The following is a 27,180-nucleotide window of genomic DNA, read 5'->3' on the forward strand; positions in this document are numbered from 1 at the left end:
GCTCTTTGTGATGTTGATGTTGCTTTCTGCCTTTTGCATCTTTGCTCAAAAGCAACCCAGCAAGGTAGAAGGTAGCATCCCTCGGCTGCAATCAAGTCACTAACCCCTGCCAGTCGTGTCCTCATTACCAGATCCGATTTGGCATATTCAGTTATTTCTGTTGACTTCCCCAGCGTGGTTACTCTGTGAAGTGGTACCTTGCTTTGCTGCTGGCAAAAGATGCATTTCTTCCAGTCAACAGCAGGTAAGGAGCTGCGTCGTGTTGGCATTTGTAATGCAGTACTGCTGGAAGGGCCTGCCTGAACATCAGTACTGGTTCTAGATGGCAGACATTGTTTTCTCAGTCTGGAGAGCTTGGAGTCCGATGTAAATACACTGTAGCATGTCTTGTGCCACTTGACTTCTAATCCTTCAAAGTCTGATTCAGATAGTGCCTCGAGTCTTTCTATGATGTCCACGGTGCTTCTATCACACAGTTTTCTCCGCTCCGCTGCAACCACCTTGGCTCTCTTTTTCCCTTGAGATGACCCTGTGCGAAGGTCAGCAACTGGCGTAGTGTTCTCACGGAAAAAGCATGATGCAGATTCTGTGACTCTCTGTCCACTTTTCCACTTGAGTATGGCCACTTGCTCCATCGCGTCAACCAGGGCTCAACTGCAAAGGCAGGATGCTGAAAAAAGGAAGCAAAGCAAATATTAATTACTTTACACAACACATTTGACAAACATTTTGAGACAATATTTTCTTTCACATTTTTTCATACAAAATTATGTGATACCTTTGTACAATTAAAGTATAAATTCACGATTATTTATGTATAATTATTTATTTATAATGATATCACTGTGTTTATCTTCAGGTCTGACAAAGAACACCACTTTTTCACAAGCTTTCCACACCCCAAGCATTCAACATGGATGCCTGTTACTACACACAACAGAAAATGCTGTCAAAACATAGGCGAGAAAATATCCATTTTTTTTCTATTTTAGGGGGTCAATTGACCTAGAAATTGACCTTGAAGGTCAAAAACCAGGGTTGCATCCAACCACTTATTTGTTCCCAACCTACAGGCAATTGATGCAATGCAGATGCCTGTTTCTACATTCAACAGAAAGTTATTGTAATATAAAATATAGGCTCGAAAATACCCATTTTTAGCACTTTTTGGTCGATTTGACCTTGAAAAGTACCTTCGAGGTCAACATTGAGGGTGGATTCGACTCACATATTCTTCTACATCCTACGGGCAATTGATCTAATAAGGTTATAAATTTCTAAGTGCAACAGAAACTGTTATGAAAAATAGGCTAACGATATACCCATTTTTGCATGTTTTAGGTCCATTTGACCTTGAAAATGACCTTCAAGGTCAAAATCCAGGGTGGCATCCACCCACATAATTTTCCACACACCCCAACCAAGTGATCCAGCATGGATGCCTGCTTTTAACAGAAAATGCCATCCAAAGTTTTTTTTAGAGCACTTTTTCATAAATAGCTGGTCTACTCGGAGGAATATCGGTCGACGTCACAACATCGAAGAGTTCTGTTCTAGTTCTGAAATAAGTTGAAACCCATTCACGCGAATAATGTTTGTAGATGGTGATGATGATGTTATGTCGAGCCAAAACAGGTTGATTCAGGAAATTGGGGCCATTATGGTGTTTTATATGTTTAATATTGTTTTTTATTAATATTTTGAGAGTTCCCACATTTTCAGATTAAGGTACTCTTATTTATTTCCTTATTTATGACTTGAGTGAGCATCGCAGACTTAATTCATTTTGACACACACACGCACACACACGCGCACACACACACTATATATATATATATATATATATATATATATATATATATATATATATATATATATATATATATATATATATATATATATATATATATATATATATATATATATACACACACACACAGACTTGGCATTTAATATGGAATATTGTTTTTTGTGGGGGTGAACTTACTTTTCAAGATGTCTTAGAACCAAAAGTTCATTGGAATTATGTTGAAATTATTCTAGATTTTGTTAATGTGACCTTTAAAAGAAACAAAAACCACATTTGACATTTCGAAACAAATAAATTGATCCTTGAAAGTGATGTAAACTGATATCGAACTCAATTCATGGACAGTACTGTGTTAAACTTCTGTACATTTTCCAGAAGTATCTCTTTATTTTGCACATTAGCCAATTTTTTTTTAAACAAAAACAAAAGTTAAATTACGACTGGGATTACGGACAGTAAAATTACAGTTCAGTACTTCATGTAACCCCCACGAGCATTCAGGAGAGCACATACACGTTGAGGCATGCTGTTCACGAGATTTGCCAAGGTTTGGACAGGAATCGCTTGCCATGCAGTGACAATAGCCTGCTGCAATTCACGCACAGAGGTCGGCTGCTGGTCTAAGTGGTCGATTTGACGTGTTAATTCTGCCCACAAGTTCTCTATCGGATTAATATCCGGGGACATGGCAGGCCACTTCATATGTTCTACACCACGGTCAGCAAGAAAGTGTTGGATCATGCGAGCACGATGAGGCCGTGCATTGTCATCTTGGAAGACAAAGTTTCCTCGAAAGGCTGCACGAGCAAATGGAAGCAATGTTTCTTCCAGAATGGCCCTGTACTTGAACTGGTTCAGGTTTCCATTCAGAACAACCAGGTCAGTTTTGCCGCCTGCATGAAAAGCAGCCCAAACGGTCACCCCACCACCTCCAGCTTGGACTCTTGGCACTATACAATCTTTGTTGTAGGCTTCATGCACTTGTCTGCGCACTTGGACGCGGCCATCTTGACGATAGACCAGAAATCTAGACTCGTCACTGAAGATCACGTGATTCCAGTGTCCTGGCTGCCATTGACGGTGCTCTCTGGCCCACTGCAATCGGCGCTGGCGGTGTTGTCTGGTCAGGCGTGGCTTTCTCAGGGGATGCCTGGCACGATAGTCTGCTTGAACCAGTCGTTGCTTGACTAGCCTTCTGGATACAGGCACATTTGTTAGTTGCTGCCACTCAGCCCTAAGCCGATTAGCTGACTTGGTATGGCCATTGCGGACTAACCGGTGCAGCTGGCGATCATCCCTCCTTGTGGTTCTGCGGGGATGTCCTGGCCTTGGTATTGGAGTAGGGACACCCCTCTGAGTATTTCGTTTCAGGATCTTTGACACCTGATCTTGAGTGATGCCATACTGCCGAGCAATAGCACGCTGTTTCATGCCGTAATTTCGTAAAGCCACCACTCCATGACAAACAGCATTGTCGAGTTGACGGACCATCTCCAGAGGAAGCGGCAATAACTTTTGGAGACGTGCAGCAGTTGTTTTCCACTAATACAGAACGCAACAACCCTTGTATACCCGACTGTGAAGCCAATCATCAAATGCACCTGTCCGTACATTTTGCCACGCCACCTGTGATATAATCCTGTTGTTGACTTCTTGCTGCGACAGACAATCAGTGACATGGTTCTTTTCACAAATAAATCACCAAAGTGTAAAAGAAACTCACCAGATTGATATACTGAGTTAAGAACGTAAACCCAGTCTTGTAGTGGTAAATTATTTTTTGGGTATACTCCCTTATACTGATAACTCAATCCTCAAATCACGAAGCCAATGACGAGGCGCTGCGCCGTGGTGGTGATTCACAAACACAGTGCCCCCCAAGTGACCCGACCCTGACCAGATCAAAATTACAAAGAAACAAACACAAACAAATCATCTTTCACAATAAATATCACCTCAAAATTTTAATGTAAGGTTTTGCAAAAGGCATCAAAATTTGAAGCATTGGTGAGTCATATCTTCAGACCAATCCTTGCATAAGGCCTAACTATATGTCTAAATTACCAAGACACAAAATAATCCAAAAATGATCAAGCCGTTGTCATAATATTGATTTTCTAGTTTGCAATACTCATCACATGTAATATCATAAAGTGTCTGAGGTAATTTAATTGTTTATACAGATTTTTACAAGACACACTGTCATAGACCTCCAAATGTCTTGTTTGGTAAAGAGGCAATGTACAAGTAGACCATATCCCTACTCATTTCATACATTTTGTTGTATAGCTTGAACAAAATATTCATGAAGATACATACCCAGTGTTAATAACATTCACTTTTTACTTTTGTACGTGTAATTTTGATTATTAAACACAACAAACTGTTCAACAATTAACTACGATTGAGTTGTGCTTTTTTAAGCCTGAATTAGTTGTAGAAGTGAAAATACAAGTAGTAAGTTTGCAGTTCATACAACGTAACATTCACATTGCCCTGATTATACACGCACATTCAAAAGTATTTGGATACTTTACTGAGGAAAATTGTAGAGAAACAACATAGGAACACAATATATTTGTTGAGAATTGTTCTTCTAAATAAATGGGTAAATATGTCTCCAGACATTAAGGTATCAATTCAAAGTGCTTATGCAACAAAAATATATGCATAGGGATGATATTTGATCACCTGTTGATGGTAAAATGTAATGAGTATGACTTGACTCCATTATAAAGTATCAAAATACTTTCGGATGGAAGTGTAGTAAGGGCTGTAAGGCTAAAACAAATTCCAAATGGCTTGGTATCTGGTGTTATTTTTCACGGTGGCAACACGGGTTCTGTTATCTTGAGCACTGCGATGGTTTCTTACCCATTTCTTAACATACTTTTCTGGCCTAAACTTGCTTAATGGTGGTCCCACAAGAGAAACAAAAATTAAGTCAGAAACATGCTGCACCGTCAGCTTATTTCGCAGTTTATAATCAATCAAATTCATTTGAGAGAATCCCCTCTCACAATCAGCACTCGTGACAGGAAGCGTATCAATTGTTCCTTTCAGCATTTTTATGTGATGGGGAACAACACATGGATCATCGACGTAATCTCTGAAAGCACGTTTGGTGTCCTCAAAGGGAACTTGCAGACGTTCACACAGTGGTTTAAGTTGTTCTCCTGCAATCCATGGGCTTTCAACATCTGAGGGCCATTTTGCAGGATTGATAGTGTCAATCTGCCGAATCAACAATTTATATTCCCTAGATGATGCTCCACTATCCATGCCGCTCCTCTGCGATGCTACATTGCACTCCAAACGGCTTGACAGATTGTCTATCAATGATTGCAAGAAAGCATTTTTGTTTAACTTAGGTTGTCATCGCCTGCCCTCTTGAATCATTACTCCTTTGAAACTATCCTCCTGCATAGCCTTTACATACTGTGTGTAATATGGATAATCTGTTCTTTCACTGAGCTCATTCTCTCTATCTTGGTCCTTTTGTTGAGCCAATGCCCTGATGGTCCTTTTCACAGCTTGGTAAGCTTTTACAATTGTGGTACTCTCTGATTGTAGGATCAAAGACAGTTCGGATATCTCTGATATGGCATCCAGCATAACTGCCAAACTATGAATGAATGCATCAGTCTCAAGAGTGGCCTTCAATCCACTGTATGTAGCAGTTTCAGTATTAGACTTTCCCGTATTAGATTCATCAGTAAAGTGCTTGTGTAGAACCTTGTAATTGTTCCACAAGGCTCTGAGAGCACGAAAACTGGAAGGGGTCCATCTTGTGTCAAGAACCCGCTTCATCTGCAAAACTTGTGTTTCAAGTTCTTTCGCACACTCTTCTAATTTGCGCCGGGCTTTGGGCGAGGTATTGTACAAGCTGTACAATTTGTCTTTAAATATCTTTATATGGTTCACTGCAGTAACAGAATCCACCGCATCTCCGACAGCAAGCTCAAGTCTGTGACACATACAGTGCCATATAATAATATTTGGAAACTTTTCTTGCAATCTGGTCATCACTCCAGACTTTTTCCCCACCATTGTTGAGGCACCATCTGCACAAACTCCAACAAGGTTTTTCTTCAAGTAGGCTTCTGTAAATGTATGCTTATCTAACGTGGAGAGAACATTGTTGGTTATGGATTCTGCTGATAAGCTCTCTAGTTCAATTAATTCTAATGGAAATGCAAATGCATCAGTAGATTTGGTTTCTGAATACATGAATGTTCGTATATATAATATTAATGCCGATTTGTGGCTTACTGTGGTTGATTCATAAATCATTAGTGAAATCTTACAATTATCACTGATAATTGCTGAACACAGTTCACTCCGCATGTTGGACGCGATGGAAGACAAGATCTCTGTTGCTGAGTATCGTGAATGTAGTCCAAATCCTAAGTCAACACCATTTAGCATTTGTAACTCACACAAGTTGACATGATCTGCAAAAGGTCTATTTTGTTTCACTAAGTAGTACACAGTTCTAAAAACTTTTTCAGTGACACTTGAATGGTGCGATTCACTTATCGTGAAAGCAGAAGCTATTTCATGTTTGTTGGTTTTTTTCCAGACATGTTTCTGCTTTTTGATGGCTTACAGACGTCTTATGTCTTTTTATTTTGTTTCGTAATGAAGCCAACTGTGCTTTTTTAGTATCGCCATTGGGAAACACTGCTACAGATAACCATTCCGGTCTAAGATAGACACCTTGGGTCATGACAACTCCACAATGTAGTTTTTTAACCTTTGAGCAAATATTACATAATAGCCCCCCTTCATGTTAGTGGGGCGGCTTAGCCCAAATATTCAAAAGAATTGTGCATTTTGTGATACAAGCACCAAATTTGGCACAAATGTACATTAATATGTTGCGAACATTTTCAGATATTGGGCCACTTGAAATTCCGTAATTTTTTTTTTCAAATTTTTTCAAATTTCGTAATTTCAAATTTTTCGGGTGACACCGTCACAATTTCGGTCTTCGAGGCCGGCCGATAGGCAAAGTGTGACCGGAAGGGACGAGGTTCTCCTGACCACGTGGCCCTCGATCTGGGAAGCGAGAGGCGTTCCATTAGTGGACGCGCCCCTCACGCCCGACTTTTGGGCGGCCCCGGCAGGCCGTTTGTTTTGACGTTCCGTGACAGGCCCCGCACCCCCACCTCCGGGCCGACCGGAAGCTTGTGCTGAGTACATCATACCTGAACAACTCAGTGAGGCAGAACACAGCAGTGCACACCAGGGTGACCCCTTCAGTGCATAAACCAATTAACCTGTCCACTGCAGGGCATATAGAAATGAAGTTATTTTCTGCATATAATAATAATATAAGTTCAGTTCTATATAACAATTTCTGTTATCACCACTACCACTACAACTACTACAAGCTTTGTCTGGAATTTTGTGAACTAACAGACAAACAGACATACAGACAAGCTGGGATCAAAACATTACCTCCTTCCACCATTGAGTGTAGAGGTAAACATCATGGAAATTATATCATGCCCTAGATTTAATTCATGCTTACCCGTGTATTTGCTTCACTGGTTCACAAGGTCTTTTGCATACATGTAATTCAGACTCTCGTCTTCATTGCTGACCACACAATGTTCGCAACATATTAATGTACATTTGTGCCAAATTTGGTGCTTGTATCACAAAATGCACAATTCTTTTGAATATTTGGGCTAAGCCGCCCCACTATATCGGCCGGCCTCGAAGACCGAAATTGTGACGGTGTCACCCGAAAAATTTGAAATTACGAAATTTGAAAAAATTTGAAAAAAAAAATTACGGAATTTCAAGTGGCCCAATATCTGAAAATGTTCGCAACATATTAATGTACATTTGTGCCAAATTTGGTGCTTGTATCACAAAATGCACAACAGGTTTGCTATGCTGCTACACTATGTGCCACCAACCATGGATATTTGGCACGAAATTCTTCATATTTCGCATCATTCCAGCATGCAGGTAAGTGACAATTGGGATTCAACTCTTGATATTCTGACGGTTGCTCTGGAGTAGTGTCCAACTCCTTGTGATCTACAGGTGTCATGGCATCACTGTCAGCTTCCTGGCAACCCATTGGTGTGACTGGTGTCATGGCATCACTGTCAGCTTCCTGGCAACCCATTGGTGTGACTGGTGGCATGGCATCACTGTCAGCTTCCTGGCAACCCATTGATGTGACTGGTGGCATGGCATCACTGTCAGCTTCCTGGCAACCCATTGGTGTGACTGGTGGCATGGCATCACTGTCAGCTTCCTGGCAACCCATTGGTGTGACTGGTGGCATGGCATCACTGTCAGCTTCCTGGCAACCCATTGGTGTGACTGGTGGCATGGCATCACTGTCAGCTTCCTGGCAACCCATTGGTGTGACTGGTGTGACGCGCAGCGTATGAATGTAGACGATTTTAATAATAATACAATTCGTACTACATTTCTTTTCTTTTTTTATTTATAGCCTAATTTTTTTTTTTTAGGTATACGTGCGTATACGCAAAAATGTCCTTTTAAAAAAAAGTATACGGCGTATACAAAAGTATACCCTCCACTACATAGGAGCGTAAACCCAAGTCAAGAAAAAAAAATATTCCATATTAAATGCCAAGCCCTACAAACATGGCTGGACGTCTTACCCTGCAGGAGCGTGCCCAGCTAGCGGCACGTTACGAAGTTTGGATGCTGGCTTGGTATGAAGATTGGTCTGATCTCTTTAAAAATATCCTCTGGTCTGATGAAGCGGTATTTCACATCGGTGGGTTTGTGAACCGTCACAACTGCTATTACTGGGCAGGAGAAGATCCTCGTGTTATTTCTGAAAAAACGCAATATCGGCCCAAGGTAGCGGTGTGGTGTGGAATGACTTCGGAAAGGATTGTAGGTCCCTTCATTCTTCGAGATACCATGAATGCCAAAAGGTACCTCACCATGCTGAAGACGAAATCTGGCCAATTATCAGTGCTTCGGAGAATGTTGAAGATTTGATTTTCATGCAAGATGGCGCTCCTCCACATTTTGCTATTGTTGTTCGTGAATGGCTGAATGCCCACTTCCCTGGGAGATGGATGGGTCGTCGTGGTCCATATGAGTGGCCAGCCAGGAGCCCTGACTTAACACCATGTGACTTTTTTCTTTGGGGTTGGGTAAAAGAGCAAGTCTACTGTACCAAACCAACGACTTTGGAAGAACTTGAATGGTGAATACGAGAAGTTATGTCTTCCATCCCACAAGAGTTCCTGGTGAAATCAGTTGACGCGGTTCCTGGGCGGCTTGAGAAGCTGGTGGCGAATTCTGGTGCCCATATCGAATTTTAAATAAAACTTCATGCTATACGCTTTCTTCTTATATCCATTTCTTGTAAAAATTATAGTTAAGAAATAAATTATAAGTATTTTAAAATAGGGAGTTACTTTTCAATCACCCTGTATATATTGTAACGAATTTGAGAAGTGTAACGAATTTGAGAAAATGTAAAGAATGTGAGAATTATTGTTTTGTTGTGTGTAAATGGCACCCTCCGTAATGTAAAGAAAGGTCGAAGCTCGTCCTCTTAGTTAATTCCATAAACCTACACACAGGACACCATATATCCTTTTAAATAGTTAGTCCCTTATTCTATGTAGGTTAAGGATGTGTTTCCCAATAGTTTGACTCTTCATTGCACCGAATTAAATAAGAGTAGGCCCCTCCGACGCCCCATGGCAGCTTCCAAGTGCCAGGTTTGCCAGGTTTGCTGCAATTGACTCTTTAGCCACTTTGCTGCAATTGACTCTTTAGCCACTTTGCTGCAATTTCATCCCCTGTCCACTGTTTGCTGCATTTGACTCCATTACGCACGAGGTAACCAACGGAGAAGAAAGGCGTGTCTCCACCTCATCATCGGGGGGAGGAGTCAGCCAAGCGCTAGGAACAAGGCGTGGCTTTGCCAACGCGTCAAGAGGGGCGGGATCGGTAGCCCTCGCAACCAATCAAGGCCGAGGCGAGCTGAACGAGGGGCGTTTACAACGCACGCGGGTAAGAAACCCAAAAGCACGTTATAAAAGGACACGCGCGGGTTTCTATAGGGCCTTTTGGAGAAGATTGAGGTCCTGGAGAAGTCACAGAGTCCTGAGAAGATTGAGAGAGAGGTGCGGCAGATGCGCGATCCAGCTAAAGCAGCCAAGAGAGAACGAGACGTGAGGGGGTGCTGATACTGCAGCAATACGTCGAGACCCTCTAGGCCCTATTGCCGGTCGTGGAGACGCGGAGCTGCCAGCTGCTGTTCGCTTCGAGCACGGAACGTGGACCTCGACGGTGTGGAATTGCCCGGACCTTCCTGCCCTGCCATCGGCTTGGACCTTCTCCTCCCTCCAGTGATTCCTGCCATCATTTCCCTGTGTAAGTGTGATTGTTCGTCCGTCTTTCATGTTGTCTTGGGGTATTAATTAAGACTGCCATATATATAAGCTAATCATTGCACTATGTCTCCTGCTCCTTCCATTGCCTTATAAATCATCTTTCTTTTCCTTTCTGCTTAGTGTGTATAAATAGTAATAAATCTTGTTATTCCCTACTTTGTCTTTACTTCTTCATGCTCTTTCGGTCGCTTTAGAGGTTTCCATATTGAGTGTACGTGGCGCGATTCGGCCAACGTTCAGGATCGGGTTTAGTGAAGGCTAATGACTCGAACTTCGGGTTGCTAAAAACCGCTCGGCAACTAACTAGACCATCCAAACCGGGGTTCGAGCGGTACTTGTCTCCCTAGTCCGCGGAGGGACGGATAAAGGTATTCGGGATAAACCCTGGACCCATAACCCTGATCCGTTCCATCCCGCGGGATAGCGTTACAAGTGCCAGGAGCGGAGACGGTCAGCTTAACAAGACAAGGGACTAACCACCCCTTGCTAAGAGGGAAGAGCCGTACTCCGTATCCGTAACAATATATATATATATATTACTGAAATATGCAATTTGGTGTGTGTCTGACTGCATCACATTCGGTCGTTACTTATCCAATATCAACCAAACTTGACAGGAGGACTCAGGATCACACAATATATGTTTTCGTGACTTAATACCCCCCATCCCACTCCTCCCCAAGGGGGCTTCCACCTTGGGCGAGATCCGTGTTAGGGTGTATATCCATGTTAAGATAGCTAATAATGGTGTTTTCCAAGGCTGCTTCTAATAACAAAAGTAACAAGAGCGAGAATTGCTTTGCAATACTTGTCCCCTACCGATTTGATATTTTCTTATTCCAAAAAGGGCATAACTTGTCGAAACAAAAGATTGATGAGACTCCCTGAAAGTCAAACTTGTTTTGTAAACTATCTTATCATAATAAAGCCTTGCACCAAGTTTCAGTTTAATATGTTTAAGGTGTGGAAAAACACACAGGTGAGCCGGACGGACTGACAGGTGGACGGGCAAACAGAAGGAGAGCAAACCTATACTCCCCTCTGGTGAAACTTGCAAGAGATGAGAATAACAACACTAATGATAACATAATATTAATTTTATTTCAAAAAAATATTAATACTAATAATATCCCTTCTCCCTAAGGGATTTTTCCTCTTTGGACAAACTCTTCCCAGGAAGGAAGAAAATCTCTACGGGAGTAATAATTTTTTTTGATGAACCACAAACACGTGTGATTACCTTTTGAAACAGTCGCTACTGTTGTATCACATGAAACTGAAATGGAGGAATCCTGACGTTCTTGAGGCATTATATGCTTATCGTGTCCCGCACAGACCCGTGCCTCGATCTTCTGTAATCTATATATCCCAGAGAGGATAATAAGATGACGCTTCCTGCTGCTCCCATAGGGAGCTGGTGTACTAGTAAGATGAAAACAACCTTTATTTTTGATATTTGATGTTGGACTGTAGGAAATAAATGAGTGCCAGTAATTCTTTGCCGATTGTTGTTAATATTTGCTTTTGTGTGTTTTCCTCCATTTCTTTACCCATGTCATGACTAGGGTTTTCAAGAAAACAAGCCCAAATAGCAAGGTAAACACGAGTTGTTTAAAAAAAAAAGATTTTAGTATTCTGTTTGATTTCTCCCTCTCATTTATTTCAAATATTTCTTTTCTAATCTTCATTGTTATGTTCCTCATAACTTTTGTTATAACAATTTATGATTGGTTTTGTATCTCGCAAACGGCATGCTGTGCAATGAATGGCCGAAGTTGAAAAGGTTAATTATAATTTTGAGGAAACCGCCATGCCGCAGGTGACGGTGTATCTTGGCAAACGAGATTTCGTCGATCATTCCGATCGTGTTGACCCAGTAGGTAAGCTAAAACACGGGGCCATAAACTGGGTAGTAAACAGTGACGTGTTGTGTCCAATTTATTCTTATTATAAAATATCTCGACTAAGATGTTTCTGCTGTTTTAAACTTGCTGCATCTGCATTTCTGGTCATTTAGCAGTGCCACCCTGCAGCTGATAAATGCAATATGATTGCTGCATTTCCCTTTGTGCAGATGGGATTGTGTTGGTCAATCCAGAGTACCTGAAGGAACGCAAAGGTATGTTTTTAAGAATCGACTTTTGAGGTGCAGTGATATTTCAATGTAACTGCAGGTGTGGCTTCGTTGAAGTTAATGGTTTTGAATGTAGGTGACCCAACTCGCTTCCAGTGACGATTAATTGATTAGATTTTGGGGTCATGAGGTCAAAGGCCAAACGTCAGAGGTCATGTCAGGTAAAACTGTGATAACTTCTGAACAGCTGAAGGGATTTAAATTAAAACTTGGTCCAGGTATCCTTGTGTTTTATACCTCTCCCCCCACCCTCCCCCCTCCCCTTCCCATGCCTCCTGCCCCCAAGCCCTCTCCCTCCCACACTTCTCCCTGCTCTCAAATGTTGTGGTTGTGTGCTTCCCCTTCTCTCCCCATCTTGTCTTCCGCTCCCTCTTTTTGTATATTTTGTTTGTCTGGTTGATTTGTTTGTGAAATAAATGTTAGCTCTTTCACGAGCCTCGATTCAGTATACAAAGGTATGTATAATGACGTAAACATGAACTGATAACATTTTGGGGTCAAGAGGTCAAAGGTCAGAGGTCATGCCAGGTAAAAATATGATAACTTGAGAAAAGCTGAATCGATTTAGGTAAAACTTGGTACAAGTATTATAATAATGACTTGGCACATCGTGACGTCGAAGAGTGTCATTCTAGTTTAAAACTTAATGTTCAATAATGTCGAATGTTTTATGTCTCCTTTTGTGTATTTTTGCCAAAATAAAAGTTGGGTTGTCCATCACAGGAAGAGATTTACGTGTCTCCATCTGTTTCCACCCAAGTGGAAGAGATTCAAATTGAACAATGCAAGACTGGAGAAACCAGCAATTACACTTACTGGGGACAATTCATACAAATGTATATGGATGACTTTGAAGAAGTGAAGAGGCATACTAGAGCAATATTGGCAGCATTTGGATTTTTTTTAATGACATGAAAAGTAGACTGGCTTTGTGTCAAATGAAAGTTTACAATCGGTGTGTTCTTCCTGCAGTGGTATATGGCAGTGAAATACCATCTTTAACAAAGGATGGCACAAACATTACTCGCCACGCAAAGAACCAGGGAAATATTCTGTCTTGGCATAAGCAAAAGGGACACGAAGACAAAATAATGGATCAGATAGTAAACAAAATTCCTTGACATTCTGGTCACAATGAAAGAACCAAAATGGACCTGGGCCGGATATTTCAGCAACAAGAGCAGTCAACCGATGGACAACAAGAATTACAAACTGGTGCCCTCGAGAATGCTCTGGAAGAATAAGAGGTGGATCAAAGATGGAGAGAGGATGTCGAATATTTTACTAGAGTACTTCGGCTTTAAATTTGCATTGTGTAGACTGTAGACAATAATGGATCATGTTGTTGAGTCAGGCCTGCACAGGATTAAATGGTTTGGCAAGGACAAGTAAGGAAAGTCAGCGTCTAAGATAGCGTTGATGATTCAAATCGGAACTTACTAGGATTTTCCCAGATTTTCAACTCTGATATTGATGATTATGGGATTTCAGCAACATAACTAACCTTTCAATTTTGCTTTCTCTGTTGAGTAATTTGAATCATCACCATTTCCTATGCAGTCTGTGGCTGCTGGTTGCGTCTTTACTGGGAGCACAGTGCCACTGATGCAGTGCCCCTAGTTCCAGTAAGCTGGTACTCATTTTCCAACCTCGGAAGGATGACAGGCTGAGTCAACCCACCTGGTATTATTTAACGGCACGACAACGGCTCAAACCCAAGAACCTAACATCTTATGCCAGCTACCTTAACCATTAAGCAAACACCAGACTTAGTGATTCAAATGATACGTGTTCTCACCTATGTTTAAAATTACCATGAGCGATATCCAGTAAAATATACTCTGGAGATAAAACAACATGAAGCTTTTGAAATCAAATGGATGAATCTACAGAGCAATTGGATCAGACAGAAAATAAAATTCCTTAACATTCTTGTCCTTTATGAAGGTGCAAATATTCCCCGTTTTATCCGGACACCGTGACCCTGGGTTTATTTCCTTTTCCGGGAGTTACGGCTCAGCTCAGACGGTGCTGGGGTGAATCGGGCCTGTATCTACAGTCAATAAACGTGTGCAACAATCGATCGTAGTCTGTCGAGATACCTTACATGGCGACGAGGATAAACATCTAGAACATGACTTCTTTCGGCCATATAGATGAATTCGACCCTCATGAGGGAGATTTTGACACGTACTCTGAGCGGTTGTCTTTCTACTTTGAGGCGAACGGCATCGCGACGGAAGCCCGGATGAAGGCCGTCTTCCTGTCCGTTTGTGGGGGAGAGACGTTCACACTCGTTAAAAACCTGATTCGTCCTCGGACAATCCAGGAGCTCACGTATGCAGAGCTCAAGGCCGCTTTGAAGGAACATTGTAATCCATCTCCTTCAGTCATCCTGTGTCGGTTGAATTTTTACATGTGCAGACAGCAGCAAGGTCAGTCGATCGCAGACTTCATTGCACACCTCAAAAAACTGTCACATCTGTGTGAGTTTGGGGACACGATTGATGCCATGCTCCGTGATTTGCTGGTAGTTGGCATGTCCGATGACCGCACTCATAGACACCTGCGTGCTTAGAGAGGACTGACTTTACAAAATGCCAGAGACACCGCCATTTCCATGGAAAGCGCTGAACGCAATGCTACAAGCATTTGTGCCACTCGCTCATCTGGTACCAGCCCTGCTGTGAATCGGTGGGATCATGATCAGCCAAAACGTTGGAACAAGGCTCCTCGTCAGAAGCCAGTGCAGTCTCAAACCCATAACAAATGTTTTCAGTGCAACGGAAAGCACCCTCCGGAGAGGTGTCGGGTCAAAGATGCGACCTGCCATTTCTGTTCGAAAACTGGCCATATTCCTCCAGCTTGCATCACTCGCAAATCAGGAAAAGAGAAAGCTGCTGACAAGAAGATTCATCAATTTATCGGTTCGGAGGAACCTGAGCTTGACCAGGTGAGCTCTGTTTCCGACAACTCAGAATCATATGACCTGTTTCATATTGATTCTCGCAATAAGCGGGACCCTTTTCTTGCCACTCTTGTCGTCAATAATCGACCATTGCTAATGGAGGTCGACACTGGTGCGGCTGTCTCGCTCATCAGCCATGCTGTTTTCACAAACCTGTTGAGTGATGCTGGCCGACCCCACATGAAACCGACAACCTATGGACTCTCCACCTATACAGGTAAGAAGATTGTTCCTTGCGGTACATGTGATGTCATGGTGGGCTACGATAACCGTGAGTTTCACCTACCCCTGATCGTCATTCCTGGAAAGGGCCCTTCCTTACTAGGCAGGTACTGGTTGAGCATAATTCAACTGAAGTGGAAAAGCATTCATCAACTCCAGGCAGCCAACGTTTCTGATACCGCAGCATACACACTCAAAAATGTGCTGGATACGTACCCGGATGTCTTCAAGGATGAGCTTGGAACCTTGAAAGGACATACGGCTAAACTCAGTGTTGACCAGGATGCCAATCCTATATTTTGCAGAGCTCGCCCAGTCCCTTTTGCCCTGCGGGATCGGATTGACAAGGAACTGGATCATCTTGAAAATCTTGGGATCATCGAGCAAATTCAGTACGCCGAATGGGCGGCGCCCATCGTTCCGGTCATAAAATCGGACCAGTCCATCCGCATATGTGGAGATTATAAAATGACCGTGAACAAGTGTTCTTCATTGGATAAATATCCAATTCCGAGGAGTGAAGACCTCTACGCTCATCTCACGGGAGGCAAGACTTTTACTAAACTCAATCTGAAATCCGCCTATCTCCAGCTCCGCTTGGACGAGAATTCGAAACAGTATCTTACCATCAACACACATCGTGGGTTGTACAGGTACCACCGACTCAGTTTTGGAGTGAAATCTGCACTTAGCATTCATCAACGTGTCATGGACAGTTTGTTTGTCGCCGAACGCAACGTCGTTTATTACCAGAATGCTATTCTGGTTACTGGTCGTACGGATGCTGAACATCTACAAAACCTGGATAGAGTTTTGAAGAAGATTTCAGACTCCTTCCTACGTTTGCGTCGAGACAAGTGCAAGTTTATGGTGCCATCTGTCACATACCTGGGTCATACGATTGATGCCGAGGGTCTACACCCGACAGATGAGAAAGTCCGAGCTATCAAGGATGCTCCTGCTCCATGAGACGTAACCGAATTGAAGTCATACCTCGGTTTGCTTCAGTTCTATGGTCGTTACATCCCGAATGTGACCGACGTTTTGGGTCCCCTTTATTGTCTTTTGAGGAAAAGAGTCTCCTGGAGCTGGGGGTCCACTGAACAATCAGCATTCCAGACCTCTAAGGATCTGCTCAAATCGTCCAATGTTCTCGTTCATTTTGATCCAGAGAAGGATCTTGTGCTGACATGCGATGCCTGTCGGTTTTTTTTTTGGTTTTTTTTGTATACTGAATCGAGGCTCGTGAAAGAGCTGACATTTACTTCACACATAAATCAACCAGACAAACAAAATATATAAAAAGAGGGAGCGGAAGGCAAGATGGGGAGAGAAGGGGAAGCACACAAACACAACATTTGAGAGCAGGGACATTGGGAGACATGTGGGGGGGAGAGGGCTTGGGGAGGGCGGGTGTGGGAAGGGGGGTGGGGGGGTGGGAGAAGTATAAAACACAAGGACACCAAGGACTTCCAGGACAGAAGTTGTTATTTCAAAAAGTGGAATTGGGGTGAAATTATCGGGGATAGAAAAGATCAAGGTTTTGGATGGGGGAAGATAAGAGATGGTGGTGAACAGCTGTTTTAAAGACCTGGAGGGTGGAGTGGGATTGAAGAGAGTGAGGGAGTTTGTTCCAGAGGCGGGAGAAAAGAGGAATGAAGGAGTGAAGGTGAGCAGAGAGTCTTGATTTTGGCAGTTTAACCATAAGAGGGCTGCAGGCAGATCTTGTGCGACCTATAGGAATATTTGCGGGACAGAGCCCAGAGAGAGCTGGGGGGGCAAGGCCAGAGAGGAGTCGGTAGAAGACGGAAAGACCACCAACCTGCCTGCGGTGAGTGAGTGAGAGGCCCTTGGAGTTAGCTTCATCGTGGGAGATTCCAATGATTCTGAATGCTTTGCTTTCAACAGCGTGAAGACGAGCTAGGTGTGAGGCAGGAGCACCAGCCCAGAGGGGAGAGCAGTATTCCATTGAGCTGCGGATGAAAGCCTTGTACGTGGTGAGGAGTTCAGGTGTGCCAAGGAAGGACTTCGCATGACGGAGGATGCCCAGTCGGCGACTGGCTTTGGAGGCCAGATTTGAAATGTGGTTTTCCCAGGAAAGATCATGGCAGATAGTGAGACCCAAAAGTTTGAGTGACAGAACTTCTTGGAGAGGATTATTCAGAAAATAGATGGGAGGGTTGTCCAGTCGGTCTTTTCGGAGAGACATCGTAAGAGTGTGAGATTTGTCAGGATTGAAAGACATGTTCCACTTGTTTGCCCAGTCTGTGATTTTGTCCAGGTCTGCAGAGAGTGAGGAGGCTGCAGACTGCCGATCTGAGGGATGAAGAATGGAGCGACAGAGAGTAGAGTCATCAGCAAAGAGATAGTGGATTTTCAAGAGAGTCGGAGTGATCATTGATGAAGACCAGAAAAAGCACAGGGCCCAGAACACTGCCTTGGGGAACTCCAGCCTGAACAGGAAGAGGAGATGAGAGAAACCCATTCAGGGCCACACGTTGACTACGACTAGAGAGGAAGTCCGCCAGCCATGCGTGGAGATTTCCATGGATACCAACAGAGGAGAGTTTGGTGAGCAGAGTGGGGTGCCAGACTGTATCGAAGGCACGTGATATGTCAAGGGAGACAGCTCTAATTTCCTGTTTGGCATTGAGGACCTCCATCCATTGCTGAGAAAGCAGTAGCAGCATGTCCAGAGTAGAGTGACCAGGTCTGAAACCAAATTGATGATCAGAGATCAAGCCATTGGAGAAGAGGAAAGATTTCATATCTGAAGCAATGATGGATTCCATGACTTTACTGATAATTGAGAGAAGGCTGATTGGTCTGTAGTTGCTGGGATCTGTTTTTGCACCTTTTTGTGCAAAGCGGTGATGTTGGCAGATTTCCAAGCAGATGGCAGATGACCTTGAGCAAAAGAGAGTGTGAAGAGAACAGAGAGAGGGAGTGAAAGAGCGGAAGAACAAGATTTTAGGACCCGTGGGCTGATGCTGTCAGGTCCAGTTGCAGAATCAGAGTCGAGGGTTGACAGAAACTTTTCCACCTTGTCAGGAGGAAAGGACACAGAGTCCAGGAGCAGCTGGGTACGACTGGGTATGGTGGGTACAGAGAGGGATGGGTTTGGGACACAAGATTTAGAGGCAAACACAGAGTTGAGGCATTCAGCTTTTTCACGCACGGAGTCAGCCGTGTGGCCGTTTGAGGTGAGGGAGGGGATGGAGGGGGAACAAACACCAGAAACAGATTTGACCAGACGCCACCAGGATTTGGAAGAGGGAGACAGATAAGAGAGTTCTGTCCTGAGAACGGAGAGATATTGTTTCCTGGCTCTCCTGAGGGTGGACACACACTTGTTTCGGGCTTTGTGAAAGGAAATGAGATTTCCTTCCATTGGATTTGCTTTCCAGGAGACGAAAGCAAGTTGTTTCTGGGCAACAGCCTCACCACAAGATTCCATGTACCATGGACGGGAGGAAGGGTATGACAACTGAAGACGAGATGTGATAAATCTGTGCATGAGAGAGAGAGAGCAGTTTACTTTGGAAGAATTCCCAGGATGAGTTGATGTCAGAGGCGGTAGAGATGGGAGACCAGTCCAGATGATTGATGGCTGCTTGAAGACCATGCCAGTTGGCCTGAGTGAAATGCCAGACTCGTCGACGTTGAGGAGGCTCTCTGAGAATGCTCAGAGAGATGTCCACTTTAACAAGCACATGATCAGATGAGCCGATTGGAGCAGAAGAAGAGCAGCAGACATTTTCAGGGAAGTTCGTCATAACCAAGTCCAGAAGAGAAGATGCTCCGTTGATTGAGATCCGGGTCGGGAAATTGACAGATTGTGTCAGTCCCAGTGAGTCACAAAAGTCCTTTGCTGAAGAGCCATGGCTGGTGAGAGAGGTACCCACACCCAGCCAACTGGCATGGTGACAATTGAAATCACCACATATGAGGAAGACAGAGTTGGGATGGGTAGATAGAAGTTGGTCCATGTTATCAGACAGCGAAATGTAGATGGAGTCATCACTGTTTGGTGGACGGTACAACACACATATGAACAAAAGGTGGGAGCGAAGGGGAAGCCGTAGCCAAAGGTATTCCTGGGGGTGAGGTGGAGAGAGGGCAGTGCAGGGCCAGTGAGGAAGAGTTTTTTTATAAAGATAGCAACCCCCCCTCCAGGACGAGGCTCAGGTCTATCATACCGGAGGAGGGAGTAACCTGGGAGAGATACCAAGGAATCGGAGACATCATGAAGGAGGAAAGTTTCTGTTAAGCAGATCACGTCTGGTTTGTCAGAAGCAACCTGTATGGAGAGATCAGTCAAGTTTGAGCGAAGGCTCCGGATGTTTGAGGTCCATACTGTTAAAGAAGAGGAAGGGGGAGCATCGGATACAGAACAGGGGGGGGGGGGGGGGAGCGGTAGGGTATGATGTGGAAGAGGAGGAAGAGGTAGGGAGAGCTGTTGAAGGTGTGTCAGAGATTTCAGAACAGCTTGGAGAAAGGGAAGAATGGGGCGGACAAAAGGTTTGATGGTGATTGGGTGAGGCGCAGTGAGGTGTTGTTTGAGGAGGGGGAAGAGTGAGGCAGAAGGTTGAGGGAGATGAAGGTGAGAGTTGGAAGGGGGAAGAAGCAGGGAGGACGCTTTGAGGAGGAGGGGTGAGAGGGGAGTCTAGGAGGGGAGGAGTGAGGGAGGGTCTCAGAGGGGAGGGGTAGGGGGGAGTTTAGGAGGGAAGGGGCAAGGGGGGAGATCTGAAAGGGATGGGTGATGGGGAAGATTTGGAGCGGAGGGGCAAGGGGGAAGATTTGAAAGGGATGGGTGATGGGGAAGATTTGGAGGGGAGGGGTGAGATTGGATTTTGAAAAATGTACGATTAATGGGAAACGAACATTTCTTGCAAAATGAGTTTCTTGCGACCTTCGAGTCAAAAATACGTTTGAGGACGCTGAAGGATGGGTGGAGTTCTGGAGAGTTTAGGGAATGAATGAAAGAGGCACTGTAGCTGTAAGAGATGGAATTTTTTTTTGGAATGAATAGATTTGGTGAGCAAGTCGAAAGCATCCTTTTATAGAACAAGAAGAAAAAGGTGTTATAGTATATGACAGAATACCATTCTTCAGGGGACAGATGAAACATTTTTTAATGACGTGAACACGTGATCATGAACAACGTGGTCAAAGAACAAACGGTATGGAGTGGGGAGTGTATTATCACACGTGATGCCTGATGGTATGGAAAGACCTTTTTTTTTTTTTTTTTTTTTTTGCGGATATGGGATATGGGATATGTTGCGGATATGGGATTTGGCCTCCATCCATATCCGCTTGTAAATATTCCCCTATTTCCCCAACACTCCCCAACTATCTCCAATCCCCCATTCCCTAGTCCCATTGTCTGTAAACAACACTCTGTAGAACCGACCTTCCCCTTTTTCCCCCATTAAATGTCGTGCCCAGGTCCACCGCATCTCACGTAGACAACTTTCGGACATCTTGCTAGTTATTCTTAGTCTATGTCAGTTAAGGACTCGTTTCCATTAATTCTGACTCTTCGTTGCACCAGAATGTGATTGTATGGCACCAGTAGTGAGTTTAGGACCTCCCCATACCTCCTCCCATCTTCCTCATGAAACAACAACAACAACAACAACTACAACAACAGCGCGCGGGGAGTGTGCGTCCTCACTCCGGCTCGGTTAGCCGCCATTGCCCATGTGCTCCAGGTTACCTCCAGGTTACGGGGTTACCACGAAGGGGCTGGCTGTCGGCCCCTCGTCAAGGGCGGAGCCCGGTAACCCCCCGCACCCAATAAGAAGCAACGGGCCGATTCCATCTGGGGCGGAGCTAACGAGCCGAGGGTGTGTCACTCCCCGCTGGATATACGCAGCCACTTACCGGACGTGACGTCAGATGCGCCCCCAGCTTGAAAAGAGAAGTCGCCACCTCCGAGCGCTGAGAGACCTCCCGCATCTCTGGACCGGACCGGGTCGATTCTGCCCCTGAGCCAAGGTGCACCTTGAGCCTCGACTACCTGCCCTTCCTTGCCATCAATCCCGGTGTGAGTCAGTCTTGTCCCGTTTATCTGTCGTCTGTCGGGGCTACTATAAGACCGTATTTAAGTGCCCACCTTCCTATGCTGTCCCTCTTGTCCTTGTAATCTAAACGTTCCGCATATCCCATATTATAACCTCCTCCGGAGGTCTTGAGAACTGTACCCCTGGTGTCGTGTCATTTAACCCAGCTGTTGTGTCCTTTCCTTAATTGATTTAGCATAGCGCGATTTGGCCAACGTTCGAGTGTAATCGGGTAAACTGTGCAGACGCGCTCATACCAAACCGCTCGGTAAACTAACATCCAAAACCGCGTCTGTAACATTTGGTGTCGGGAAGTGGGATTCGATCCGGAGCGCGTTTCACGCGCTCAAAATTATAACAGCGAAATTTAATTGTGTTTTACAAAAAAAAATAAAAACCCGAATTTTGAAAGTCGCGCTATGGCAGACCAAGACGGCTGGGTTCCGGTAGAAGAGAGTGAGGCAGGGTCGATCCAGGACCAAATTGAGGGACATGAGGAGAGCGAAGCAGTGAGGGTAGCAGACGCACAAAATGGCGGCCTCGCACACATGGTTATTGTGGCGCCAAATTTAGCCGCGCCCGTGACCGTAGCAGCGCCGCCGATGGATTGGGGCCTATTTATGGAACAAATAAAGGCGCTCATGGTCCAGACAAGTGAAGACCTGAGGAATGACTTGGGAAACCAAATGGGGGTAATGGGGAAGCGGATGGATGCTCAGGGTGAGCGATTGGAGGGCCAAATGGGGGTAATGAGGGACGAAGCGAGGGGTACCGGTGAGGGGTTAGACAATAATTTTAAGGGATTAGACAAGAAATTTGGGAAATTAGACAATAGATTAGGGGAAATACAGGAGGGGTTAATGGGGGTAGAAAACAGAATGGCCGTTCAGGAGAATCAAATGGAAGGGATGCAAAAGGGGTTAGAGGGGTTAGAAAACAGGATGGAAGGCAAATTGAGGGACATGAGGGACCAAGCGGAAAGGGAAGTTAAACAAATGGGGCAGCAGATAGAGGGGGTCAGAATGGGGGTAGAAACCAAACTGGATGCTCACAGGGAGGAAATGGAACAGATGAGGGTGGCATCTGGGCAGGAGATGCAAGTGATGGGAGAGGAGATCAGAAGAGGGGTGAGTGAGGAGGTCGGAGGAGTGCGCGAGGAGGTGAGGCACTGTAAGGAGCGCATGGAGAAGGAGGTGAGAAAGGGGACTGTAAAATTGCAAGGGGGTATAGAGGAGTTGACGCTGGGAGTAGAACAACTGACAGTGGGACAAAAGGAGTTGGGGGCCAGGTAAAGAAGAACACAGCGGTAATAGAGGGTTTAAAATCGACACAGAAGGAGATGAAAAAGGACGTAGGGGTAATTAAAAAAGAGTGTCAGATGGTACATGAGGACCTGACGAGGAAAATGAACAAAGTGGTAGAGGTGATGGAGGTTAAAGAGCGGGAGGTGCGGGAGCACATAGAAAAAAATAAAGTGGAGTTAGAGGAAGAACTTAAAGGGGCGCACGAGGAGATGAAGGAGGTGAAACAGAAATTAGAAGAAGTGGAAGAAGGGGTGAGCAAAATTAAGAAGCGACGGAGAGAGGATAAGAAAGAGATAAAAGAGGAAGTAAAAGAATTGGTCCAAATTCTGTGTTCGGATCGTGATGATGTGCTCATTAACCGGATGAGGGATTCGCAGGTGATGGAGGAGAAGCGAAGAGAAAGAGGACCCGGTGTAAGTGGTGACCAATATGGTCGTGCGTATGATGCACCAGGTGATTTAATAAGCTTGGGGGTCGAGATAGACCCGGATGTTCGTGAGAGGCCAAGAGTGAGGTGTATGGCTGGTCCGGAGGGTATGGAACGAGAGGTGCGAGGTGTGGGTGAGCAAGGTTGTGGTGGTATGGAATGGGTAGCGGGTTGCGGAGGTGTGACCCATGCATCGACACCAACAGGGGTAGTTGTTGGAGGGACCGGGGAGGCACGAGAGCCCCTTGGGGGTAATGTACTGTGGGGGCCCGGCCGGTTCGGCCCCGCGCTGACCCCGCAAGGGGCGACGCACGGGGTCCGGCAGGCGGGCAACGACTCGCATACGAGGTGGTCCCACAAGGTCCCACTCGCGCCGTATGACGGCAAGAGTGATCTACACGCGTACCTGGCGCAGTTTGACTGTGTGTGTAAGGGCAACGGTTGGGGTGAGGACGAAGGTGGAGTACACCTGGTGGCCGCATTGCGTGGCGCGGCGGCGGAGGTGCTGACGGCATTACCAGCGGGTGCTCTCACCCTGCCAGCCCTCCGCGACGCCCTAATTAATCGATTCGGCATTGAACAGTAGAGCGAGCTTGTTAAAGCTCAGCTCGCGCTGCGAAAACGCAAGCCCCAGGAAGCCATCGGGGAACTTGCCCACGACATTCGCCGCGCAGTGGGGATCGCACATGCTAGCATGGCAGCGGATTCCCGGGAAAGCCTGGCGCTGGACCATTTTATCCAGGCCCTCCCGGATATTGAGCTCCGGCAACAGCTCGCCATGTGGCGCCCGCAGACTCTGAGCCAGGCGGCTGACGCTGCGGCCCGTTGGGAAGCAGCGAGGCCCCTGGCCCGGGGGGGCGAGCGTCTCGCAATGGCGGTCCGCCAGGTGGGACCCCCGATGGAGGGCAGACCCCCTAGGGGGCCCGCCCCCGACGTGAGTCCTGACCTGGTGGGCATGGTCCGGAGGCTGGTGGACCAGCGCCTGGCGGGACCTGGACCATGGCAGGCGGCCCCGGAGGTGGCCCGCGGTGGACCACGAGCGGGTAATCCAATTCGGACCTACAGGGGGGGAAATTTGGAATTCCGGAGACAAGCACCTTATCAGGTGAGGTGCTATACCTGCAACCGTCTGGGTCACCTGGCGCGGCACTGTCGAGCCACGCGCCGGGATGATCCCCGGCGGTTGAGGTCCTCAACTCCGCCCAGGGGGGAGCGGGTTAGCCGACCCCAGACACCCCCCCGCCAGACCCCGGGAAACTAGAAGGTGTCGGGCACGTAGGGCGGTGTTCGGCAGAAGAGGATGGAGGAGAGCCCTCATTGACGCGACAGGTCATTTATTGTGGCCAAATTGGAACCGGTAGCCTGACAATTAGATGCAAAATTGCCGGCGTGGGGGTAGACGCCGTAGTGGACACAGGAGCTAGCGCCACGATCATCAGCCCTGTGGTCCTTGATTCGAGCGCAGGTGGCTGGGATAAGATCCAGCGCCTGCAAAATTATAGTTTGCAACTTGCTACCGGGGTAACGGCCCCGATCATAGGGCGTGGTTCTGTGACCCTCAAGTTAGGGTCGGTAAGGAGGGAGATAGATGTTTGGGTGGCGGAGGTGTGCGACCCATGTTTAATAGGGTTGGATTTGTTGACTGCCAGCGGTTGTAAAATCGACTTGTGCCGGGGGATCCTGCAGGTGGGAGTAGAAGAGCTGCCGTTAGGGGGAGTGAGCACGGCCGAGAGAGCGGAGCTGGAGGCTTCCGAGGCCGTGACCATCCCCCCAAGGGCCGAGGCGATAGTGCCGGCCCGGTGGGCAGCTCGCCCAACGTGGCAGGAGTCCTGCGGCCTGGTCGAACCGGTGGCAGCGCAGTCCATACCGGGTTTAATCGTGGGCCGCACCCTTGTAAAAACGGACGGACCGGTAGTGGCCGTCCGAGTAATAAATATGAGTACAGAACCACGCACTATAGTAAGGGGCACGAGGGTAGCTGGCTGCACCCCAGTTGAGGAAGTCGCGACAGTGAGGGGCGAGAACGTCCAGCCGAGCCGACCCCGGGGGGAGCCTTCAATAAGAAGTAGGAATTGGCCCGATCCCATTTGCGAGATGGTAAATCGTAGTAGCGTAGAGTTGGGAGGTACCCAGAGGGAGGCCTTACACAAACTGGTTGGGTCCCATTTGGACCTCTTCTCCCTGTCCACCGAGGATATTGGACGTACGGGCCTGGTGAAACATCAGATCCACACCGGTGAGGCCCGGCCTATTCGTCAGGCCGCCCGACGGCTCCCTTGGAGCAAGAGGGCGGAAGCTGACGAGCAGGTTGAAAAAATGCTCGACGCAGGCGTGATCGAGCCCTCGGGAAGTCCTTGGATGTCACCTGTTGTGCTGGTCAAAAAGAAGGATGGGACCACGCGGTTCTGCGTGGACTATCGCCAGCTAAACAACGTGACACTCAAGGACTCGTATCCCCTGCCAAGGATTGATGACACCCTCGATGCCGTTGCGGGCTCAAATTGGTTCTCGACTTTGGACCTCAAGAGTGGGTATTGGCAGGTGGAGATGGATAGGGCAGGGAAGGAGAAAACGGCATTTTCCACAGGTAAGGGACTGTATCAGTTTACTGTGATGCCGTTTGGTTTGTGTAACGCCCCCGCCACCTTTGAAAGATTGATGGAGCATGTACTAGGCGGCATGCCATGGCAATCATGCCTGGTGTACCTGGATGACGTCCTGGTACATGCCCAAACGTTCCCCCAGGCAGTAGCTAATTTGGACCAGGTGTTCGGGTGCCTCAGACAGGCAGGGTTGAAGCTGAACCCGAGTAAGTGCACCTTGTTTGCCAAGGAGGTGGCCTATTTAGGCCACGTCATCGGTTGCGAGGGGGTAAAAACGGACCCAGACAAAATTAAAGCGTTAGAGGAGTGGCCCGCACCACGTACCATCAAAGAGGTGCGGGGATTTTTGGGACTCTGCTCCTACTACCGGCGCTTTGTGGCGAAATTTGCGGAGTTGGCCCGTCCCCTCCACCGGCTTACGGAGAAGGGGACGCGATTTAATTGGACACGGGAGTGCCACGAGGCCTTCCAAAAATTGAAGGGGTGTCTAACATCCGCACCCCTTCTAGCTTACCCCACTAGCAACGGGGCATTTACCCTGGACACGGATGCGAGCCAGGAAGGATTGGGCGCAGTTTTGTCTCAGACACAGGAGGGCGTGGAGAGAGTGATTGGTTATGATAGTCGGGCCTTAAGTAGGCCCGAGAGAAATTATTGCGTCACTCGCAAAGAGTTATTGGCTATGCTGGCTGCCATGAACAATTTCCACACGTACTTGTATGGGCGGAAATTTTTGGTTAGAACTGACCATTCCTCCTTGCAATGGCTCCTTCGGTTCAAGGAACCAGAGGGCCAAATTGCAAGGTGGTTGGAAAAGTTGCAGCAGTACGATTTTGATGTGGCCCATAGGGCCGGGAAGGCCCATGGTAATGCGGACGCACTCTCTCGGCGTCCTTGTCTGGGGGAAAACTGCAAATTTTGTGCGAGACACGAGGAGAGGGAACAATTGGGCGATTCGGACCCGACCCTCGTTGTCCGGGCAACCCGGGTGAGAGGGCCAATTTTGCCACTAACCGCAGATGAGGAATTCGGAACTTTGGCATGGAGCACGGCCCAGCAGGAGGATCCTGTCCTGGGGCCAGTGTTCAATTGGGTCAAATTGGGGCAAAGACCTAATGGGGAAGAGGTCACCCCCCTCGGGGCACAGACCAAGGCGTATTGGGCTCAGTGGAAAACCCTGGAATTGAAGGATAACATCTTGTATCGCAAGTGGGTGGAGGTTCCCTCTGA

General features: G+C 46.4%; 1 protein-coding gene across 2 annotated transcripts in view; it reads left to right on the forward strand.

The window, feature by feature from the left end:
* LOC137427705 (beta-arrestin-1) overlaps positions 1–27,180 on the forward strand; it is a 101,494-nt gene that overhangs the window by 13,937 nt on the left and 60,377 nt on the right. For both annotated transcript variants that reach the window (XM_068117387.2, XM_068117388.2), the window contains exons 4-6: positions 11,790–11,820; positions 12,044–12,104; positions 12,299–12,343. In XM_068117387.2, coding sequence (XP_067973488.1) covers positions 11,790–11,820; positions 12,044–12,104; positions 12,299–12,343 — 137 coding nt within the window. The remainder of the gene's footprint in view (positions 1–11,789; positions 11,821–12,043; positions 12,105–12,298; positions 12,344–27,180) is intronic.

Source organism: Myxine glutinosa, chromosome 5 (genome assembly GCF_964187855.1).
Source record: "Myxine glutinosa chromosome 5, kmMyxGlut1.1, whole genome shotgun sequence".
Taxonomy (NCBI): Eukaryota; Metazoa; Chordata; class Myxini; order Myxiniformes; family Myxinidae; genus Myxine; species Myxine glutinosa.